The sequence below is a fragment of the Hemibagrus wyckioides genome, linkage group LG23 (genome assembly GCF_019097595.1).
Source record: "Hemibagrus wyckioides isolate EC202008001 linkage group LG23, SWU_Hwy_1.0, whole genome shotgun sequence".
NCBI classification, from domain to species: Eukaryota; Metazoa; Chordata; class Actinopteri; order Siluriformes; family Bagridae; genus Hemibagrus; species Hemibagrus wyckioides.
Window position 1 is genome coordinate 8,892,755 of NC_080732.1, and position 25,550 is coordinate 8,918,304.

At 37.6% G+C, this 25,550-nt stretch overlaps 1 protein-coding gene across 3 annotated transcripts in view; it reads right to left on the bottom strand.

Annotated features, from left to right (window-relative positions):
* prkag2a (protein kinase, AMP-activated, gamma 2 non-catalytic subunit a) overlaps positions 1-22,160 on the bottom strand; it is a 92,587-nt gene extending 70,427 nt beyond the window's left edge. The window contains exons 1-3 of one of the 3 annotated variants that reach the window (XR_009203306.1): positions 21,708-22,160; positions 9,404-9,475; positions 3,741-4,032 (exon numbers count right to left, since the gene is read on the bottom strand). Coding sequence is in view for 2 of the 3 variants with exons in the window: in XM_058376425.1 (XP_058232408.1) it covers positions 3,741-4,032; positions 9,404-9,475; positions 21,708-21,794 (451 nt within the window). In the remaining variant the exon portion in view is untranslated. Of the gene's footprint in view, positions 1-3,740; positions 4,033-9,403; positions 9,476-12,823; positions 12,885-21,707 lie in introns of those variants that run through there. The other 2 variants (XM_058376425.1, XM_058376426.1) reach the window with 2 other exon arrangements.
* Between the last annotated feature and the right edge of the window lie 3,390 nt (positions 22,161-25,550).

A 25,550-nucleotide genomic window follows, 5' to 3' on the forward strand; every position in this document is an offset into this window, starting at 1 on the left:
AAAACAGAATTGACTACATTCCTGAAAACAAGTGTGTACCTTACTTTGGCGATTACTGCAAGTAAGAAAACAATTACCAAGGCCATCATGAGCTGAACATCAGGTTTTTAATAGCTTTATTATGTGAGCTAGGGCTGGAAAATTGCACACTGCGCTAGAGACACACTACTTCATCTACAATCTTTACTGGTTCTTTGGAGAACCCTTAAAAGGGTCTGTCTCAGGGTTATTCAAGTAAAATTGAATTCTGGTTAAAATAACTTGCATGCAAAGATCTGGTTAAGTGACCACCATGACTAAACGGTGAAACATTGAACTGATTAATCATGAATGCTTAGTTTAAGGCTGTAAATATTCTGGCACGATTTCTTTCACAGTTGCACTTCATATTATCACTTTTGAATATTTCCATACACTATGAGCAGATCGGGCATCTGTTTTGAATTTTGCAAAGAGAAAACGACACTGTTTTCGTCATCGACTTTTCTTTAAACATGCCACTTTAACAGATACTACTGCAAGTAAATATCCGGTCCCTGGAGTTTGCTTGAAATCATGGGATCATGGGAGATCAGGGAACAAATATGTATCAAAAGAAACCTGGGAAGTTGTATCTGGGAGCCTGGGAAAGTAGCTCTCATTGCTTGTTTATAACAACATATCCCAACGAGTTCAAAGTTTGCCATGTAAAGCAGGCATGTCTGAAAAGGTTCTCTGGTCTGATGAAACCAAAATGAAATTTTCTAGCCTTCTTATAAAGCAATTTTTTCTCTCTACAGTAAAGCATGGTGGTGGTAGCATCATGGTAAGGGATACCTTTGGCTTCTTGTATTAATGCCCTCGATTACTCTTGCTGAAAGACCTCCTGTCATTGCAATTGCGCCATAGTTACCATGGATTTAATGCTGTTCCACTGGATGTTTAAAATTTCTGTTTTATTTGTTTCATGGAACAAGCCATGTCGCCACTTCACAGATCACAGGAGAGAAGGTTTGCTACATCTATTACTGATACTACTGCATCTCTAGTATTCAGTGTCTGTGATTCAAAATTCAGTTATAACTGGACTCAGTAGGCTTGTCAAAGATTGTGTTTTCTAATCCAAAAACTGACAGAGTGCTTCTACTGACCCCTTGACCATGACTACTAAAATTCATCTGGCACTGCTCACTTGACCCCGCCTCCTTTCTAGGGCATGAAATAAAATCCGGAGAAACGGTCTTTGCTGAACTTTACATAAGCAGAAACAGCACCAGAGGGTTTAAAAGTTTGTCTCAGCGAATCTAACTCTCAGCTCTTCGTAAATGATTCCCACTGATTCAGTGTGATATTCTTCTCTGCAACATACCTTGTAAGTCAGAATGGCAGGGCTTTTGGCAGTCCCAGAACAGCATCCCAACATATTGCACTGGTACTGGACAAATCCCAGCCCAATGTCAGCGATGGCATTAATCTGTGACCTCTGGTCTAAATTTGTACATACTTTACTAGAGAGTGACCAGCCCACTGCTGAGGGCCATTGCAACACTCCAGCCTCTGACAATGCATCAATAACTCCATTTTCTAATTATGGGTCACTCTATTCAGATGATAACGGTGTCTAAAATATATCTTCTATTTAAAAACAAAAAGGCTTGCATAATTTTCTGTGTGGCATACAAGTAAACTGAATGGAGTCGTCGTATAGACTAAACAAATTAAAGCAGCAGGAACTTTGTGGGCATTGTTCTACTCTTAATTGGATAATTATATAATTATAAAATAGCTACAAATAACAGGGTCAGCTACATTCTTGTTTAGATCTCGGTTGCCAGATCACCATTTTTGTCGATGCTTTGTTTAACCACATTCTACAAAGGAGGTCATCAGGAACCACAAACTCTTTTCAGAGATGCTCCGGTCTATGAAAGCCAACTTTTTCTTGGTTCCTTGGATAACATAATAGTATCTGCGTGTCTTTAAAGCGATCAACTCAAAAGAGTAACCACTGAGAACATCCATGAGTTCCAGAGTGATTTTAATATAAAATATTATATTATGCTACCTAGATCAAGAATTATAGGCATAACACTTCCTGTGCTGAAGAGAAATATGTAACAACCATCTCCTGTAATTTCCTCTGGTTTCAGGCAGTATCACTCTGCCGAGAGGTCATATCAGGGAGTGCCAGAATTCATTTACTGGAATTCGCTGTGCTGAAAAACACCCATGCACCAATTAAATCAGCACGACACATAATTATCCAAATCACCAAGTGCTCCATGGTGATTTGGGGTTAAAAACATTCTGTCTAGAGATGCTGGGGGATGGACATGCCGCTCGGATTTAAGCAGTGAATGTTAACAGTCTGATAAGAAGTTTCTCAACAAATTGTTGAATTTATTCCTTATACTAAATGTAATTTAAACAAGTCTCTTAATTACTAAGTTGAATTAGTTAGAGTGAGTGATCAGCTCACATAGTATTAACATACACCATTTACAGTGTGAAATAACACGAGGATGTCGGTGCTGGCTGAAACTATAACTATAGTATTAAATTTAGGCAATTAAAACATGCATAATAAAAATAATGTCTGCTACCAAAAAAAAGAAAGCAAGCAAAAGACCAGCCTCATGGGTTTCATTCTCAGTTCCGACATGCAGTCTTTGAAAACTTCAAGGCTCTAAAAAAAATACTCCATCAAGGTGGATAAACAAGAACGTATTGTGTTAAACGCTACTCAATTCAATCACGTGGAAGTGATGTACACGTTTGAATTCAATTCAATAAGCTTTTTTTTAATGGTGTAAACTGATATTTAGAGTGCTCAAAACTGCCCAAAGAATTAAACTGCCCAATTAAATAAAATCCAAATCCAAATAAATAATCACCAAATACAATACAATAACAGCTGAGATTTGCTGCCATGTGACTAGATTTCTTTTCTTTGCCTTTGGGTGTAACACGTCTAATATAAAATCAATATTAAGAATGCAGTGAAGCTCACATTTATATTTTGTATATCCTCAATTCAAGCATAGATTGTAATGTAAATATTTTTTTAATTTATTTTATTATTATTATTTTATTATTATTATTATTATTATTATTATTATTAATGTTATTACTATTATTATTAATGTTATTATTATTATTATTATTATTATTATTATTATTATCTGACATACTTTATTAAAAGCAAACCAATAATCATTATCATAATAATAACAAACAATCATAAGGACAATCCATAATTCAAAAAACAGATTTGAATGGGAATTTAAAATACGGCTGAATAAAGCATTATGAGACCTCAGGAAATGACAAAAGAAAACAAGGGATACAAAAAGACAAACTAATAAAAGGCTAGAGAACAGGCCAATGAAAGAACAGACCAAAAAAACAAACAAAAGCACATCATGAAGTGCTCAGTGCACTGGGAAAATACAGGGAGAAGTCATGACAGGATAAACATGGGAAGTGAATATGAATTAGATGAACCACAATCTATTCACGCTGTCCTTCACTGTTTCTATGCAACACAAAACTTTGACAGCTCTGACTAGCAATGAAAAGTAACAATGCAGAATCGAGAACACAGACTTCTCCAAAGCCTGTCAATCACTCACCAAATCTCTCCAATCTCCAAAGCTTTTTTGAAACTGCCACCCTTGTCATTTTTTAGTAGATACAGTAAGTTGTGTTTTATCTTTCTACCAAAGCATGCAAGACAAAGAGAGGTAAATGAGTATACCTACCTTTCCTGGCACGGGAGAAGAGTTTAATACTGACAGGAGAGGCAGAAGAGGAAGTGGACAAGGAGGTACAAGAGGATTCCTTGGAGGATGAGCGGAAGATTCCAGAAAAGCTGAGGCGGCGGGGTGATTTAGGTGGAGACTCTTGATGTAAGGGGTAAGGGAAGATGGTTCTTGGTGACCCCGGGCTGGTTTTGGACCTCGCTGGAGCAGACATAGGGCTAGAAGGCCGGCTAAATGGACCCCTGCTGAAAAATCCTTTAGTTGGGCTAGCTGAGTGGCAGCTGATCTCCCCCTGCAGATAAAACCCAATACAGAAAAGTCAACTACAAATTTTCATTTCAAAATAGAGTTGAGAATTTGCTAGATAGCATGGACACATAGGAGAACAGGGATCAAATAGCTAGCAAAAGAAGTCTTAGAAATAACAGAAAATATCAATCATTTGGTTGATATAAAATATCCTGAACCCTTTAGTTTGCCAAAAGGTATGTCAGAGACTAAGCAAAAACATGTAAAATCAGTTTCTCTGGGTTGATCAGACCAAAATAGAAATTTCACAGAGCTAGCTTTGTAAATATTATACTATCTGTAACGTAAAGTATGATGGTGGTAGCATCATGTTGAAGGTTACCCTTGGCTTCTTGGATGATTCTCTGACTAATGCACATTGCTTAGAAGACCTCCTTTAATTGCATTTGTACCACTTTTTAATAAAGGATTTAATGCTGTTCCACTGGACATTCAAAGTTAGAAATATTTTTACAACCAAATCTCAACTGATTCTTTTCCAGAACTTTGTCACCGTTTGTTTTGATAGCTCGCTGGTCTTCATGATGCTGTTCAAATGTTCTCCAACAAACTATGGAGCTTTCTCCATAGAAACAAGTGTATTTACTGATATAATATAAAAGTGACACTTGATATCAATTGTTTTTGCACCCTACTGCAATATTATGGGCTGTTTGGGGGAGATTCAGGACAAGTCAAGTAGCTTTATTTATTTCTTTTGGTCATTTCGATATACAGCTGGAACAACAATGTTCCTCAAGGTGCTACACTAGTACACTAAGACAGTACTATATGAATTGCATATGCTCAATGTGTGCAAACAGTGCAAGACAGAGTATAAATAAAAATACAATAAAATAGTTAAGATATCATTTCAGTTCAAGGTTTTAACACAACAAAATATGGAAAAGGGAAAGAGTACAAAGAGCATACGAAAGAGAGAAGTGGACCTGCTAGATAAATGTGCTTCTTCCATATTAATGCTTGGATGCTAACTGCTCTACGAGATACTATCTAATAACAATTATAAACAATCTAGCAACCTGTGATGTGTTAGCCATTCGCTCATGCACATTCACAGTGCAATAACTTTGATAACAACAAATGATTATGTCCAGTGCTATAACTATATATAAATTAATTATAATATAAACACTTTCCGAAGCATTACTTTGCAGCATATGGGCAACAGAGGGCAGAACACAGTGATGTTGCTTAAAAAATTAACATGCACTGATTTGCTGTTTTTGCTAAATATTTTTTGCCTCACTTGTTTGTAGTTACTGACCACCGTTCAAGGAGGAAAAAAAAAACAAAAAAAAAAACCCACCACTAAATGTAGTTATTCTGTACATTTTCAAGAGTTAAAATGCGGCGGACGCTGTAATGTGCTTCAGATCACTAGATAATTCTTCTGGTCAGTGATGCTGCATGTGGAGGCACTTTAACATTAAACTGTTTATAACTGAGATGTACTGGAGCAATTAGACAGGAAGAAAGCTCGGGGACATGAAGCTCACAGCTTATACATATTCATTATTTATTTATTTTTGGCTTTGTTTTTACTCCTGCGTGAGAGCCAGGATTGCTTACAGCGACATGTGTTTAGAATTTCACCGTGAGCAGCTCGGCCTCTCTGTCATCAGAGAGTGGTCCCAAGCAACCTTATAAATACAGTCAGAGGAGGAGGATAAAATGGAGGAGGATTTTCATAAATGATTAAATAAACCAGTTCTTTTTATTCATTAAACAAGAGGTGGGTGGTAGAATTCATTACATTTGTGTTTGTCCTTCACATTGCTAAAGGGACAAGCTGAAGAGATGAATAACTAAAGCAGCTTTTTTTTTTTTTTTTATTAATTTTCCTTTCAGGCTTTTTAGAAGCCGCTTTTCTTTGTTTTGCTGGAACATTTTAATCGGTGTGTTTTTCACCCGCAGCAGTGTTTAGTGTTTTCCGCGTTGTTCATCCACGTAAACAGTCAAAAAGCCACTGAAAACTGTTTAGGCATGCAAAAGCACAGGGTCACCTTGTGTTGCTCAGGGCCTTCTGTTTTAAGAAAAAAACAACAACAAAAAAAAACAGAACAGAACATCTCACAGCCATGTAACTGCATTAAATGAGTTATAATGAGTTACAAATAGCTACATAATCCCTTACGCACTGATCAGGTTCATTTGAGGTGAACGTGAGCAATCGTTGATAACGTTATTACGTGCTTCCATAATAATATACAGTATGTCGCAGGTAAACACACTATTCTCAATTAGCTTCTTGGTGAAATCAAATAATCACAGCACCAGCATACTCAAATCATTATTCTCGATCAGTTTTATCGTCTATTTGTAACTGTTTTGTCATGGAATGTAAGCTGATTTAATGTTGTAGCTAGGCAGCTATATAAAAGCGTTAGAAGAGTGGCAACAAAGTAGAACAAAGACAAGTAAACTATTATTCGCAATTATGTGTCGAATCTAGGATGCCATTTAGGATGTAATGAGATCTTTTAAAGGAGGATTAGTTAGGAAATAGAGTCCATTTTATTTCCATTTTGGTAATTTAATATCAGGTAACACTGCCTGCCCTCATTTACTGTGGTGCCAAGTTACAGAAGACTAAAATCTTAACTTGGAAAACATTAGAAAGCGAAATTAATTTTTTTTGAGACGTTTCCAATTTTCAGTGTGTTCAGAGAGAGGTCTGTGCATTTGACTAATTGCTGAGCTGAACTTTAACACATGATACCGCGTGAAGAGCTCGGACTCGGACCTATTTTTAAATACTGATGGAAAAAATCCTGACAGCTGACTGACATTTGTGGATTCTGCAGCATTGAATGAGATGCTGACACATGCTTAAACACTTGTTTCAGCCCACATCCAGAACCTGAGCATTTCCCATGGCTAAGGTTTTAGCGACAATGCAGAGTTCATGAGTTATGTAGAAGTTCAAAGATGCATGTAGCTACACTGTGAACCTGAGCCATAATGGAGACTACTGCAAGAGGTTACACAGGTACAAATGTTCTCCTTTCCTTATTCGGGGTCGCCACAGCGGATCATTCGGTCTGCATGTTTCGATTTGGCACAGGTTTTACGCCGGATGCCCTTCCTGACGCAACCTTCCCATTTAATCTGGGCTTGGGACCGGCACTGAGAGTTAACTCTTCAGTGGCTGGGGTAGCTTCCTGCCTGGGAATTGAACCTGGGCCACGACAATGAGAGCGTGGGATCCTGCTGCTGTACCACCAGGAGGCTAATGTTACACAGGTACATATAACGTCAAAAAAATATTTAGTTAATAAAATAACAGACGAACAATTGAAAATGAGAAGGGATTTTGTTTTGTTGCAAAGTTTCTCTAACCAAATCTTCTAAAAAAAAAAAATTGCTTTTGCAACACAATCACTTGCAGTTTCTCAGGACTTATCAGCTCATCTACTTATCTTGTCTCTGGGCTTGGGGAACTTGACTGGCAGTGAAATAAGAAACCAAGCTAAAACTACACAGACATATTCTCTCAACTATAATAGAGAGCTCATGACTGTGTTTCTGCACTATTGTGTGTTTTGTCAGTGGCTCTGGAGAATAGCTAAATGTTTTGTACTGATATGTTCTTTTGTTTTTCAGAAAATTGTTCCAAGCATTTGTCTATATACTACATTCTAGCATACTTCTGTCACTGTTGCATCGTGTCCCTTTTGCTTTACGTGTAACTATACTGTGCATGTCTTTTGTAAATGAGCCCATGGGGGAGGTTTAATGGAGATAGATATGGGGTGGGGGATTTACAGAAGGTAGGTGTCTTATTTTGGTTATACCTAAAATATGTTTGCATTCTGTTGTATGGGTCTGAATTATTAAAAGAAAAAAAAAAAAACCCTAAATGCAATCTAAAATTAAAATTCATAAATATTTAGAGAACCCCAGCATTCATAATATTCATCTTATTAAAGGTCTTCTCAGTGAAGGGAGAGACATTTTGCACATCTTTTGGAACTTGTTTTCCTGAGATAAAGCTTGCTGATTTATCATGTGATGAATAAATATTTAATTATTACAGTAATTCAAAATCAGCGCTATATCAAGGGTGGTGGATTGGAATTGGGGAGAAATTTACACAAATTTACTGAGGATTTTTTTAAAAACTGAGTAGTCTTATAATAATGACACGGTACAAATAATACTGCCTTCATGCACTACTGGAATTATCATAAACACAAGTGCCACATGAATGACCCTTCACGTCGTAATTACGACTGGGAAACTGGGATAATTTTGCTACCTGAGTTTCTGGGAGGAACATCTAAACCTTCGACATGGTCGAGGAGAGTTCATTTTCTGTACTTGATTGCTTAGAAACTTTGTTACTTTTGTTATGAATGCAAATGAATCTTAATGCTTTTTTAAACAGTGAAAAGAGCTTATATGTTTGACCAAAATCTCATTTATCATCAGACAGCTAGCTAGAGGAGTAATGTGTTAGGGTGTCAAAAATAAAAGAAAAATGTATATGAATGAATTGGCCATGCTTCAAGCATAGGAACATGACATACTCGTGATTTCCACTTCAGAAGTGGGAAGTAGGATCATTCCAATAGAACATGAAGGCATCATGACTAGCTGCACACACTAATCTATACTACAGGAAATATATATTTATTTGTTATCAAAAAACTCTAATGAAAATCTGTCTTCAATTAGACTCCAGCATTTGGGTCACACTCCAGATTTCATGCTCATATCCAGGTATATACTATACATGACAGGCTAGGGCAATTCATCTAATCCTAAAGCACACAGTCAGGCATAAAATGCACACTTGCATGCCAAGAAGGTAGACACATGATTACAAACAGGGTTTCAAGGTTGTATACATGCACTGGTACATTTCCTCATTTCTGTGTTGTCTTGTAGCTCTGTGTCTTTATGTAGCATCATGCTCCTGAAGGAATGTAGTTTCATTTCACTATCTACTGCATCAGCTATATAGTCAAAATGACAATAAAACCTCTTGACTCCTTTATAATGACTAATTAGTGCAGAAACAGGGCACAGCACCAGGAAGCTTAATGGCAAGTTGTGAGTACACAGAAAACACATTTTTGAAAACACTGTGAGCTTCGCACTGATTTTTTTTTTTTTTTTTTTTACAAGCTGAACTTCTAACACATGCACAGCTCCAGGCACATCACAGGAACATCCTCACATCAAGCTGATGAAGAATATGACTAAGCATATTCTACTCACACAGCCCACTTAAAATGTGACAGCTTTTTGCTCCGAGGACCATTACAAGAGTATTAATAATGTTTAATCTTCTCTGAAAGCAAGACGGGATATTTTAATCACAGATTATGACATTTTGGTGACATTACCTTACGTGTACCATCCTTGCTATTGTGCTCATCATCTCCCTCTAGAAAGGGCATGGCAAACAAGCTCAGGTCCTGCAAAAGGAGGGAGTAATAGTGTTAGAATAATTAAGCAGCTCAATAAAACAGCTCATATGCTCAGGCTATCTATCACAGCTACCATGGATAATTTCCCCCCCAGACCACCGCAGGGCACTGTTTGGGTTTCTTCTGTTGTGTGCTTCATTTCCTCCCTTGATTGTGCTCACCTGTTTTGTATTCGCTCATTAGTCAACCCTATTCAAGTTCTTGGTTAAGCTGTTTGGGCCTCTTACACAAATGTTGATCTGTGTTGCTGTTTGTGCTGTGGGTTTTTATGTTCATGTTTTCCTAGCTTTTTGTGTTCTGGTTTGTGTGTTCTTTCCCAGTCTCTGTTTGTTCTTTTTATTATCTGACATTAAAACCTTTTCCACTTGCATCTCCCTTTCCCTCCATTCATCCATCCATTACATGACATCTATTAAACAAATAAAACAGGTAAAGCATTTCAGGACAAATGGGAGACAGATGCAAATGCATTTCAATGCTGAAGGTCCGAAAAAAAATGATTTGTACGTCCAATGTGCATCACTCATCTGGGAGCCTAGCTACAGTTTACCTTTAAAAATGACTTAAGATACATAGAGAAAGTTTTTAGAGTACAGATTTGTTGGTAGACTATATGCACTGGTCTAGGTAAAAGGTGTTTTAAATCTCTCTGAATGTGTTTAGTGCCCAGTGTGCACGCGCTTCATAAATGTAGACTTTTTTAAAGAAGATGAGTATTAGTACCTCCTACACAATTCATCTGAACCCACTGCGCACAGACGAACCCTGTGTGAGTATCTTTCATTATATTGACCCTACTGACTTTATTTAGTAAGAAATATTATATTACTACTGGAATTATTTGAAAAGTGATATTCACTGGTCAGTAAAAAAAACCTATGATCATATTTTAACTATTTTAAGATTTCAAGTTCAAACACATTGGCCAAATGCCCTGCTGTTTATTGGCTGTATCGGGTTTTGAGTTCAGCAGCAGTTAGTGAGGATTGAATACTGAAATTGTGCATATTTGTATACCTCAGTCTTAACAACAGACTTAAGAACTATTCAGTTATGCCTTCAGGATGCAATTTGCCCGAAACAGAGAGATGTTTTAATTATCCACAATTTTGACCTTAAAGACATAAGCCTGTTATCTTCAGCAATATTGGTTTAAGTAAGGAGCAGTATTATTTTAACAACAGACACTATCAAAAAGCTGCATTTCTAATGAAATACCATGTTCTTTAAGTCTATTTGATTCAAGAAATCATATGAGACATCTACATGCTCTGCTCACACTGCCGGACACCTTCCCCATAATTTATTATTCCTCAAGTTCTGTGGATTTATGGAATAATCTATGAATAAAATATGATTTAATATACAGTAACTGTGCATTAATAAGATGCTTGTTTGGTTTTTGGAAGAATTATTTATTCTCGCTTCAGAAGGCAACAGAGGGCTTATTTGAATCAGGGGTGCCAAAACTTTTGCATACAAACACAAAGACAATGAAAGTGAACAATACTTTTCAGAGACCATACTTGAGGACTCAGAAACAGCAACAAAACAAATGTAATGATTAATTTAGAGTATAAAATGCACAGAGGGCCTCGATACCCAAGGATATAAAACGGTCACAAATCATTTGAGACTATGCAGCCGGAAATTTCTGGTCATACAGATGGAGAACCCAGTGGGAGCATAATACAATCTGTAAAACTGCCAAACTGCTGATCCAGAAATAAACAGGATGAACCAATATCCACTTGACTACCCGTCTCGGTATTAGGATGAGCAATGGATCAGTCTTACTGGACAAATCACTCTAGCAATGTCAGAGCAGGAGACATTTACTAAATCTGACACTGTAAACAGTTTCTAAGAGCAACTTTAATCTCATGATCAAGGCACTGCATAATGCTTTGAGCTTGTTAGAGCTTTAGAGATTATTAATATAAACAGGGTACCATATTGTGACTACACTAGAGACTAAATGTGTTTACATACAGGACATTGGGGAACATGTGACTTGGCACTATTCAGCAATATACTGATCAAAATGAATGGCATTGTATATTATTAAAATGCCTAATTAATAATCATTGAATGTAAAAAGACCAAGATCCATAGCTTGGTTGGGAATATGGATGTTTTGATATGACACAAATATCATGTGATGATATATATAATACACACTCATCCTCCACTTTATTAGGAACACCTGTACACCTGCAAGGTGTCATGAAATTATCCAATCAGCCAATCACGTGACAGCAGGGCAATACATGAAGCCATGAAGATACAGGGCAAGAGTGTCAGTTAATGATCACATTAAATATGAAAAATATTAGAATGTGGAAAAATACTCATGGTTGTTGGCGTCAGATGGGCCTGGAATTAGATACATCTACATGTCAAATTTCTCATTTGTTTACAACAGCAATGTCTATTGATGAAAGGGTTAAACAAATTAAACTGGAGAAGATAAAGTGTATTCCTAAACTTGCTGATCTCCTGAGATTAGTGTAAATAGTGAAGAAATAAAACAAAAGTTCTGTTTTTATAAAAATGGAGAAGATGAAGGTGTGAGCTGACAGAAAGGCTACAGTAACTCAAATGATCACTCTTTACAACCATGTTGAGCAGAAAAGTATCTCAGAATACACAACACATTGTACCTTGAGGTGGGTGGACTACAGAAAGACCAGGAGACCAGAAGATCTCTGGACATACATGAATCTGAGGCTACAGTGGACAGGCTTATTCAAACTGGACAGTAAAAGATTGACTGAAGACTAGGTGATGTTTGTCCTGTGCATCACAGTGAGTAACTGTAGACTTGGTAAATGTTATATAACTGCTCATACAATCTGAAATAAGTTTATTTTGAGACCAAAACAAGTGTTAAGTGATTAGAACTACAGGAAGCTTGGTAATGAGCAACTTCCTATAAAACCACAATACCTTGCTAATGACCAAACAGGTCAAGTTGCCAGAAGCAAAGCCAAAATTATTTGAGCGGCCGATGTGATACTTACAAGCAAATTGTCCTGGAAATCAGCCTCTATTGTTCTGCCAAACGGGGCTCTAATGTACTGTAATTTACAGCTGGATTTACTTTGGCTAAAAGTACTGGATTTACTGGACGCCGCACTTCATTCACTTGCCACTCAATGCAACCACCCACATACTGTTAAAAGACAGCTAAAAGTGCATGAGCACACACACACACACACACACACACTTGTTTGATCCAAACGGAGCCTATATAATCTCTTATCACAGATAATGATAGATATTAGCACTATTATCTGTATATATGCCTCGTTCTCCCCTGCAGATATCGCTTACCATGAAAATCCCTTCCAGTCCTTCAACAAGTGTCCATGGCAACAAGCCGGACCTACGCTGTGCTTTTCATCTTCTAGCATACAAAACCCAACTGACCTGTTCAAAGTCTGTTACAAATCAATGGTTTGCACAAAGTCAAAGGGACCAGTGATCTAATTCCCTCCGCACTGATAGCACGGTCCAGCAAAGATGAAAGCAAACCTGTTGAAGGGTTTATTGACAAGACCTGCAGAACAACCACCCAAATCAATAAAGCCCTCTCCGTACTTCCTTACCTATAATCAAATAAAGACGATGGTGAAAAAAGATAAGCATGCAGCTCCAGCCAGCCAGTCTGCACACTCCAGCGTCACAATCTGCTCTCCATCTTTTCGGCGTAAGTACTAGTGCAAAATGCAGCCTCCTAAAAAAGAAAGCCTCCTCAGTTAAAAAAAAACAGTTACAAAAAAGTGTCCAATGTAAAGGGAAGCTGTACCCACAGCCAGTCCAGTCTGCTAGAGCAGTACTTAAACATAAGGGTGACACTGTAATGAGATATGAGACAAAACTGCTGCCTCAAGCGCTTGCAAATCCTATTTGATGAACTCATGGCCACTCTTGCTAAGCAAGGCCAGACAGGCATGACTGACAAGACCACACCTCTGCTCATCAAGTGCTCTGACCCTTTTGGAAGTTTGTGTTTGTGAATTATAAGAATCAAACGGTCCTGGGTAGAAAAACCAGAAAAAGCAGGTATAGCCTACATTGTCAAGATCAGCAAGATAGTCCTGATTAAAACCAATACTTTGTATAACTAAGGTTAAGGATAGGGTTAAAAACAACTTCTGCTGAGGATTGCCCCATTCCCACTCAAAATGATTGGTGTGTACTTTTAGTAGTTATTTATCTCTTTTCAATTCTGTGTAAATGAAGTGATATGGTAAGGTGACACATTCATACAAATGGCTCAAATGATTCCTCTGCCAAAGTCTATGGTATAGCATATGGCACAGGTTTGTTAACTACCCCACTCATGACATTAGCTCCTACCTGCAATTAGTGCCCTGTGATCTCAGTTCTATGTGAACTAACGTCCAGCCCTACCTCGAGGGACTGGATAAATTGATTACTGAAAATGAATACATGATAAATATAGCTAGCAAAATTAGGTAAAGTAAAATCATCTTGCAGATCACTAACTATCTGAGACAAGTCTAACTACTGCTGCATTGCAATGCGGGACACAGAGTCTAGCATGTGTTGCCTCCACCATGTCTGGATTCCTGATTATTATGACATTGAACTTTGCTAGAGAATGGTTTTAAAATTGAGAAAGCAAAGCATTTGCTCTGTTTTTCTATGGTGCTAGCATTGTCTCCTGTGATGTTAGCATGACACACAACTGCCAACGTTCACGAGAATACTAAACAGACTGCACCATCCAACAACCTACGATTCAGACCACGAAGCATAGAACAAATACTTCACCATAAACATATTTATTTTGTTTCGGTGTGGACGTTCCTTTCAAGCACTTCTACCAAATATTCTGAGGTAAAATCTGAGCTGAAAGAGTTCAGACATTAGCAGGGAAAGGGAAAGTAAAGGCAGAAGCAAACCATTTACATCCTCATATATAGCCACTCAATTTTATCTCCTTTTTCTTTTGATACAACTGAGCAGTTCAGGGTTAATAACCTTGCTCAAGGGCCCATTAGTGGTAGGTAGGTGGTGCTGGGATTTGAACAAACAACCGTCTGATAAAATAGCCAAATAGTCTTATCCACTGAGCTACCATTATCCCATACACCACACACAATCTCTCCCTCTACTGATCAACAACATTTCCCTATGAACTCCACCTCTGCTTTATCCACCAGTTACATTATAATTATTGTGATGGTGCTGATTGTTGTGATTTTACCTCATTATCTTGTTAAAACTACCATAAAAAGAATGACTCATTTTTAAATAACCCATCACTACTGATAGCTCAAATTAACATCCTGTTGATGCTGTTGAGCATTACACAAACCTTCGTAAAACACATCCAGCTTGTTTACAGAAGCGGGAGTAGATTATGTAACAGCACTGACCTCATGACCTCTCACTCCTGAATCAACATTCCCCAAACCACACAGCGAACGCCGAGACATGGCATAGGGGCTCAAAGAAACAAGCAGCCTATGTTGTTATGACAAAGCAGATGCTTACACTGTTTATTCAGCTCTTTTGGTATTAGAGTAAGTAACACAATGGCACACACAAGCAGATACACACATGTCCAGGCTTAGATGCGGGACGGTGGCCAAAGGAAGTGATGAAGACACAAAAAACAAATATGTGTGGATGAGTTGGCTGAATATCAAGAGGAATGATTGCAGCGATCAAACAGAGGGAAGAGTGTTCAGTCTTTAACTGTTGCTCACTCTCCCACTACAGGATCTGACACCGAGACATCAGTGCCATCCCGAGACTGGAGCAGTCATGACAGATGAAAAACAAAAGACTCACATGACTCATTCTGCTCCTTTCACGCCCATGTTTTCAACACTCTGGATCATCTGTATATGTTCTATATTACATTTGCATCTATATTACACTACCATTCAAAAATTTGGGATCACTTGGTCCTTGTTTTCCAGTTGTACATCAGGGCCGCCCACACCTTTTCTGTTCTGGTTAAAACCAGTTTGTGCTGTTCTTTAAAGGGAGTGGTTCACAGCATAGTAATAGAAGTTTTTACCACGAAAAGAAAGCTCGATCACTCTTTCTGGCCATTTTGAGCCTGTAAACAACCCCACAACTACTGATGCTCCAGATACAAAACTAACCTACAGAAGGACACCTTTTTTGCTTATTTAATTAGTATAAGAGTTTTTGGCTGTGCTAGCATAACTGCAGTAATCAATAGGTCTTATAAAACGATTAACTTTTTTAATTAGCAAACATAACATGAGACTGATGGTTGCTGATAATGGGCCTCTGTGCAACAATGTTGTGCAAGAGCTTTCTTTAAAAAAAATCACCTGATTAATTTTATGCTTTTGAAATAGATAAAAATGGGTCTTTATTTGGAAAACAAGGTCATTTCTAAGTGACAGCTCCAAATGACCAATACCACTTTGCATTCAGTACACTCTGAAAATACTGGTATGGAATTCTAAAAATGCATCTTTGTAAGAGAACGTCCCTCTATTTTGCTTTCATTTTTTATTTATTTTAAGATTTTATTTTATTATTATGATCATTGTTTATTACAAATTACATCAGTATCCTTTATCCTCAAATAGTGGGAGACTGAATGCTACGACAGACAGACAGACAGACAGACAGACAGACAGACAGACAGATAAGCTCTTTTTGTTTTGTTTTTATACCAGCTAAAATTTACTGTATAAATAAATAATTTATAAAATGTTATGATTAAATCCTTTCCGCAGAATTCAGACTGGTCAAAATTGCCACTGCAGCATTTCTTCCTCTTTGGAAAATACTGGAAGCTCCGAAACTTTATTGGAAAATCTGAGTCGGCATTGAGCTAACAATTACAGGAAAAGACAGAAATGACAGGACAGCAGAAGTGGGGAAGTATAAAAAACAAAAAAGCCTTCACCTAAAATATTAAAGCTGTTGCAGAATATTCTTATTTTGAATAATCAACTGGTTTCACATTTCTCTGGAAACTACAGGTACAGAAACAGCATATTTCTACCACTCTGTTTCTGCACTCACAAGGTCAGATGTACATTCAAATATACACACACCAACCTATGCCACACAAGAATCAAGTAATAAATCACATTCTGCGAGTAATGTGTATGAATTTAGGCTTAACTACAGCTTATAAATCAGTCCATTGCTTTAACAGGTGCTTAAACAGGGTGGTGCTTAGAGGGTTGGTGCAGTTTCCAATTTTCAGTCGGGATTTATTTTTTATTTACTTATATAATATTTTTTATTTACTTTAGTTATTATATAATGAGACCGCTGCATAAAGCAATTTGTTGCTTTTAATTGTTCATTAAACAGAAAAAATAATAATAATTTTTGGCAAATAGCCATCATTTGGCTTCTAGCTAAAGTTCCTTAAAAACAAATATATTAAGCTGTAAATAATCATAAAGGTGTTTCAGTTGTAGTAGTAGTAGTTTGTATAGTATTCAGAAATAAATCACATTTAAACTTCAAATATTAACTGCTGCAGTCAGGCTCTTTTCACATTTTTAAGCGGATTTCATAACAATATTTTTTTTCCTGTAGTCTGACCTCTGACATAAATAGACATGTTGATCTAATACTAAGATCATCTGAGCACTAAAAAGAAACAGCTTTCAACAAACCGGCGATATAGACACGCTTGATAATGTGCAGTAAGACATCTTACATCCTTTTGCCCGTATTATTGCCTGTATTGAGTTTGTTTCAATGAATGTTTTCCTCTTGCTACAGAAGATAATTTCATTTATCACCAGCATGCAATGAGATAATGAGGTTCATTTCTGTAACAGAACACTGAAGCATGATGACAAGTCACTGAGCCAGAGGAAAGACACTGATCTTCAGTCCACCACATACAAGGCAAGAAAGCATTTAGTTAGTTTATGTTATCTAAGCAAAAATGTCCACATTTCCCATTTAAGCTCAATAAAATTCATCTATCCATCATTCAACCATCCATTCTTCCAACCCAAACACCAAACCATCCACCAGCCCACCAACCCACCTAACTGCCCATCCAGTCACCCATCCATCCATCCATCCATCCAACATTTCTTTAGCCATTAAGCCCTTCATCTATCCATTCATCAATCAATCCATCTAACCACCAATTTATATACAACTCAAGTTCAAATTTGGGGTCATCCTTGTAATAGCAGAATCTCAGTGTCCTGCATGGAGGAAAACAAGGGAAATAAGCTACAGTATGTGTGGTGACAGTGTGATCAAATGGCTTCAGATTTTCCCAAAAAAAGCCATAATAACAACTCAATAGCTAAAATCATAGCAAGTATTTCTCCCATTATACAATTATCAAAGCTTTGCTATTTTTTATAATCAAGTTTAATATTCATTCTTTTGCTAGAAAATTATATATTATGTAAGGGGAGATTCATCAGGATAATAGCCTTAATTCATAAAGAAGTCAAAGAAGTCTTAAATTGGACTGGTTTTCTAAAATCACGTACGGTATTCTTTCTGTATCTTTTTCCATGCAACGTTATCTCACACAACCTAAACAAATTGGTCACATTATTTGCTCAAACAGCTCTTGTTTGCAGAATAGTGGATCAATACCACAGTGAAGCATGGCATGAGGCCCGTTTTTAATTAATGAGGGAATCTTCACTTCATATCCATCTATCTGAATATATTTACTTTATTAGGCACATCTGTTCAGCTACACATACCTAATCAGCCACGTTATCATCATGTGGCATCAGGAAAATGAAATGCCAAAGTAGGTCAAGAGCTTCAGTTAATGTCAGACAGCAGAATGCAGAGGACATTGATCGAAGGTGTCTTATGGGCTAGTTTGTGTATTTCAGAAACTGCTGGAAGTTCCACACACACATCAGTAAGAGTTTACAAAGATGGTGTGAAAAGCAAAAAAACAGAGTGTGGGTGGAGACATCTTGTTTGTAAGAGAGGTCAGAGGAAAATTGCCAAATTCCCTGAAATTTCCTCAAATTTCCCATTTTTTAAACTGTGGCCTTCGGCTGTTTTACTCCATCCACCTCAGGGCTGATGTGTTGTGCCTATTCTGAGATGATTACAGCTGTGAAGAGTGATTATCTGAGTTACTATAGACTTCCTGTCAGCTCAGACCAGTCTAGTCATTCTCCTCTAATCTCTCTAATCGAAAGGGTGTTTCAGCCTGAAGACTCTTTTTTTTTTATTTCGTTTTTCACAAGATTTTGTGTAAACTCTACAGACTGTTCCCAGGATACTCCATCACAAACAAGCATGCAATGATTAAAGTTACAGAGATCACATTTTTCCCCTCCTTATGTTTGATGTGTACATTAACGTGATGATTTTATGCACTGTGCTGATGCCACAAGATTGGCAACCATCTGTCAATCATTAAAGTTTCTGTTACATTTTCTAAAAAACATTATTATTGTTGAAGGATCATTTGTCAGGCTGTGAATCTAAAGGAAAATAAAGACCAACAAGCATCACACAGAAGTTAGAGAAAAATGAATACAAATGCATAAGAAAAGGGTAAAATGGTACTACAAAATAATATTAAAGTGTATGGATATCCCAGTGAGCAAAACTGGATCAATAATCAGGAAGTGGAAGCTGCATCACACCACCTAGACACTGCCAAGAAAAGGCCGCCCCTTAAAAGTGAGACCTCAAACAAGAAGACTTCTGAGAGAAGCCACAGAGAGGCCAAGAATCACTGAAGGAGTTACAGAGTTTAGTGGCTGAGAGGGGTAATGGTACACCAGTCAACCTTATTAAGAGCACTGCATAGCACTGGCCTGTATGGGAGGGTAGCAAGTACCATCTGAGAGTATGCCTGAAAGCATGTGAGTGACCTAGCTGTAATGTGGGAAACAGTTTTGTGGTCAGACAAGACCAAGATAGAGCTTTTTGGCCAAAACTCAAAGCACTTTGTGTGGCACAATCATAAAACTTCCCATGCCTCATGCCTACCATCATTAAAGTGAAATATGGTGGTGGCTGCATTATATTGCCCAGATGCTTCTCATCAGCAAAGACTGGGCATCTTATTTAATAAATGAATGAAGAATAGAGCAAAATAAAGGGAAATAATGTAAGAGAACCTGCTTCAGTCTTCTAAGAAACTGAGGCTTGGGAGGAAATTCACCTTTCAGAAGGACAATGATCCCAAGCACAAGGCCAACATTAAGGTGTGGGGGGTTTATTACATAAGCTGGCAAATAACTTCAGTCTTTTATTTTTCATACAAATATTTTCCATCTAATGTCACGTTACAATACATTACTTTGAGTTTCAGGCCCTAAATTATGTTGACATGGAGGAACATGGGCGTGTCTAAGTGACATAGTGTAGTAGCCATGATCATTCATTACAATATCTAGTGGAGCTGCTACAGTCAGATTGTTGGCTTTTCGCTATTGAACCGTCAGCTTTTTCACCCTATACAGCATTTTATGATAGTGATAAAGAAAGAAAGCTATAAATCAAACATGACACAGTTTTGAGAGCATGATGTAATTGAGTTGATGATGTGATTGATGTAATTGAGAATTTGTAATTCAGTATGAGAGAATTAGTTAGGGGTCTGAATAATTTAGCAAGGCTAACACACACTCACATACACACACACACACACACACACACACACACTACATTTAAACAGGAATATCTGTTTACATCTGTGCATGTTGGAGTATTTAAGAAACTAATGATCTCCTGACACTCATTTAATTTAAAAAATATATTTACTAATATATTAGGTGGAGCTGTCTATATGTGTGGCCCTGTGATGGACTGGCGACCTGTCCAGAGTGTACCCCTTTCCATTTCGCCCAATGTGCGCTGGGATAGGCTCCAGCAGATCCCTGTGACCCTAATTAGGAATAAAGCAGGTATAGAAAATGGATGGATGGATGGATATTAGGTGGAGATGAACTCTAAAAAACAGCTGTGGTGCTCCAGCAGCAGCCAGAATAGACAGAATAAAATCTGAAAGCCTGAACAAATCGCTGATCAAAACACTTACATTCTCCTTAAAGATGCCCAGGGCCTAAAGGATTAAAATGTTTAAAATGACCTAATAAAAAACATAAATACAAGAATTTTAACCAACAGAAGAGGACTGAATTAATCAGTGAATATTTTCACACTGTTGGTGTGAACATATATTAGTCAAGTGGAGTGACGTTGGTGACACGGATGTTAACATTTTTTACGTCCGTTGAGGATACAGAAACTGACAACTGAAATGATTCTGATAATTTAAGTAATAATTTATTTCTCATTCTAAACTATTTAGAGTTATTTAAAATTTAACAGGAAATGGAATAAAATCTTTAAATGCAGTTGTCTCCCTGTCTTGGAGGTAACTTGACATGAAAATAATATAACTGCAAAAAAAAAAACCCAATATGAATAGATATTTATAAAATAAAAAATAATAAAATAATATAGATATTTAATCAAATAAAAACTGCAGTGTTAAGTAGCCTTTGTTTATCACATATACATTACTGCACAGTAAAATTCTTTCTTTGCATATCCTATACTTGGGGGTTGGGGTTAGAGCTCAGGGTCAGCCATGATGCAGCACCCCTGGAGCAGGTGGGGTTAAGGGCCTTGCTCAAGGACACAACAGTGGCAGCTTGGTGGTGTTGGGGGCTTGAACCCCGATCTACAAACCACTTGAGATATAGTACCACTGCCCCCATATTTCATAAATATATTCATAATATTTCATGAATTCAGTGTGTAGAATTATGTAGCAGAAAAATTCCAAATTTTGAACTTAAAGGCCCCCAAATTACGCTGACATGAAGGAACATGGGGCGTGTCTAAATGACGTTGTGAAGAGGGCGTGGTCATGACCTGGCAATCATAATATGTGGCGGAGTTGCTACAGTCTGATGTTAAAAACTCTGTTGGATAAAACGGCCAGCTTTCTCGCCTTATCCAGCAGGCTGTGACAGCGAATTAGTAAATTAAGCATGAGACAGTTCTGAGAGCACGAGGATGTAAAGGAGATGAGAATCGGGACGGTGCGATTAAGTGTAAAACCGCAGCATCCTGCTGTAAGAATGCGGTCTTGAATGCAGCTCGTGATTCATGTTTTGATCAAGTTCTGTCATGCATGTTTCCCTGCTGGACAACATCGCCCTATGTAGCAGTGATCATTAATAAAAATATGAGAAATATCAGCACAACTTACCGGCATGTTTAACCTAAGCGTTGTCCTCTTTCTTGTCCATTTCTTCTTACCATCCGTCTTCTTTGACTCCATCACAGTGCTTCCCATTTTCTTCCAGATACCCTACTCTTACAATAAGACTTCTCTCCCTCACCAGTATGCGGATTAAAGTGTCAAAGCCTAAGTGCAATTCCTTATGTTTGCCTGATCATTAGAATTACATTAGAACACACACACCACCAAATAAGCGATTTTATCGAGGATAATGAAGGCACCTCATTTTTCAATAATCGTAAGAAACAACTCGAAGAGAGACATCAGGGAAAATGCGCTCTTTCTTTTTGCAGCGGATTTGTTAAACGCTACATTTTGTTAACTATAGAAATCAAATGTGAAAGGTACCACACTGGTAAGTGTTTTAGCTTAATCTGCAGCCTACAGCAAGCCCTCCACACTTATAAAAAGCGCGCCGCATCCGCGTCCACACTGAACCAAGAGTAGGGTTTAAATGCCTACAAGGTCGTGTGGAAGGCCATAAGGGCCAAAATATGTGCACTCAAGCACCGCTACAGTGCACGGCATCTTCACCTTCTGCAGCTGCAGTGGGTTTGGGGGATTTTACTACGATGGCCGAGAAGTGCAAACAAAATAACAAATCTAAAAATAAAACAACAAACCTGCAAACAAAATAACAAATCAGCAAACAAAATAACAAATCCAAAAATAAAACAACAAACCTGCAAACAAAATAACAAATCTGCAAACAGAATAACAAATCTGCAAACAGGATAACAAATCTGGAAACAAAATAACAAATCCAAAAATAAAACAACAAACCTGCAAACAAATTAACAAATCAGCAAACAAAATAACAAATCTGCAAACAAATTAACAAATCCAAAAATAAAACAACAAACCTGCAAACAAAATAACAAATCTGCAAACAGAATAACAAATCTAAAAAAACATAACTAATCTGGAAACAAAGTAACAAATCCAAAAACAAAATAACAAATCTGCAAACAGAATAACAAATCTAAAAAAACATAACTAATCTGGAAACAAAGTAACAAATCCAAAAACAAAATAACAAATCTGCAAACAGAATAACAAATCTGCAAACAGAATAACAAATCTGGAAACAAAATAACAAATCCAAAAATAAAACAACAAACCTGCAAACAAAATAACAAATCCAAAAACACAACGACAATTTGGACGAAACGGAAAAGGTAGGTATAGTTTGCAAATGGAATTCTTAACGCTGACATCAAGACATCTGTTACTCAAGATATACAGGAAGGACAGATGGCTGTGGCAGTAGAAAGTTGATTTGCGTGTATATGAACGCAGCTCTGCTCTTATAATGCTCCTTACATCGTTTAATCTAGAATAGTTTGGTCTTTGAAACATACCTGCATTCTTTAGTTGTGTTATTAGAAATCGCAAACTAAACTTTATGCCATGGTACACTACCAGTATATCCAAAATCACGGCATATGAACGTCCATCCTCACAGTAGCCTTGAATGAATTCCATTTTCTTATAACCATAAATATATATTTTTGTTATTTTTTTTAAAAGATTCGAAGTTGCACTATCAAAAGAAATATTTAAAGTGAACACAGAACTCCACATGTACAAGAAATTAGAAAGATAGGATAAGAGTAAGAAAGTTAGATACACAACTTCCTATTTCTTGTATATCTTGAGTGACAGATTTCTCATCCAATCAGTGGTAAGAATTCCATTCGCAAACTATACCTACTTTTTCTGATTTGTCTGAATTGTCGTTGTGTTTCTGAATTTGTTATTTTGTTTTCAGATTTGTTATTTTGTTTTGCACTTCACGGCCACTGTATTTTACTCTGGCAGTTTAATCCAAAACAAATAACAGTTTGGATGAACAACTGGTAATGTGAAAGCTGTGATGTGGACCAGAAAGCAAAGCATGGTACTGGACCCACACTACCTGTAGTTGCACTGAAATGGTGCCACAAATTCCTGTGAATGTGTATGTTCTCCAGGAAGGGAAATAACTTGTGCATGTGTTTTAGCCAATGACAACATAATTTGTTTTCACAGCCCCATGAGTGGAATGTACCATTAGTATCAAGGGAATGTTTTGGGGGACAGAAGAGGGTTGGCACTTTTGGCCTTCCACAAGCTCACATGCATACTAGTGATGAGTCGTTGCATTAAGGCATACTTAATTTAGACCACACCTTGAGCTGGAGCTGGTGGCTGAAATTCTCAGTAAATAAAACTTGACTTTTGTTCCATGTTTCTTGTTAGGAAGCACTTTATCGAGTGCCATGATGTGTACAAGGAGGGTGGATGTGTCCCAAATGACCTGCATGAAGTCTGCAACAGTGTAGTTATTTCAGCTCCATGAGTCCTTTTAGGGATGGTGTTGCTGTTTAGGTGCCTGGAGGTGTCGCTTTAATATCTTTAGGCCTCTTATGAGCCAGACAATAATTTTGTAGACATTAAACATGCACACTTCTCAATGTGGCACAGTAAATTCCTTTGCAACATAGTACTGTATGAAAGAGACTTGGTGCTGTGCTGTGAACAGTACATCACCACCCAGTCCAGTTCAATCTGCCATCATTCTGAGGGTGGATGTGACAGCTAGTTTAGGGCCTTCCAGTTGCACATGCAAGCTAAACATAGCATCTCCACTCTGTGGACGAGGAACGAGAAAGAAGACCAGTTCTGGGGCTATAAAGATGGCTCTGTCTGTGTGGTTTGGTTCTAGTAATGTGGTTTGAGCTGAGTCATGCCTGATGCCATTTGTCCATAGATCTAGAGTAACTCAGATAACTGTCTGGGCACTGTACTATGCTTATTAGTCATCATCTCTAATGGGTGTTTGTATCTTACATCTTGGTTCATATTCAACTCTAAATTAGGTTTTAACTCTGCCAGTAAGCTTGCTTTGCATTATTGACCTTGCTGAGCAGTGCAGGGATGCCTAAACCAGAGGCTGCTTCCTTAAAATGGTCAATCCTGAGACAACAAACATTGTTGGAGGTCAATTTTAGTTCCCAAACTTTTTGTTGCAAATACTATACCATACATTTCTTCATGACAAGAAGGTATCTAGATGATAATCACCAGCCCTTACACTTAGAAGAGGTGTAAGAGGACTTGTCTTCCCTGTACTGGGGATGGAACTGAAAATGAATCCAACATTAAGAATAATGTATTCCAGATACAAAAACAGATAGGAATAGGATTTGCAGTGTTCAGTGTTTCAGTCTATCTGCATTGGTTTGCTCCAGTACCCCGATCAGCCCTAACATTATGAGCACTGAGAGGTGAAGTGAATAAGACTGATTATCTCCTCATCATGGCACCTGTTAGTGGGTGGGATATATTAGGCAGCAAGTGAACATTTTGTCCACAAAGAAGCAAGGAAAATGAGCAAGCGAAAGGATTTGAGCGAGTTTGACAAAGGGACAAATTGTGATGGCTAGATGACTGGATCACAGCATCTCCAAAACACAGCTCTTGTGGGGTGTTCCCGGTCTGCAGTGGTCAGTATCTATCAGAAGGTTGGCCCGTGTGATCCGATTTAACAGACAAGCTACTGTTGCTCAAATTGCTGAAGAAGTTAATGCTGGCTCTGATAGAAAGGTATCAGAATACACAGTGCATGAAGGACCAGGTCTGTTCTGGCAGCAAAAGGGGGATCAACACAATATTAGGCAGGTGGTCATAATATTATGCCTGTTCAGTGTACTTAACCCAGTTGAACCTTTAGCAGCAGGAAATGTGTGTTAGTAAGGTTTCGAATCATCTGGGTTGAACATTGGGAGATGGGAGCCTTTGGGAGTTTTTGGAGTGACGTAAAATCAT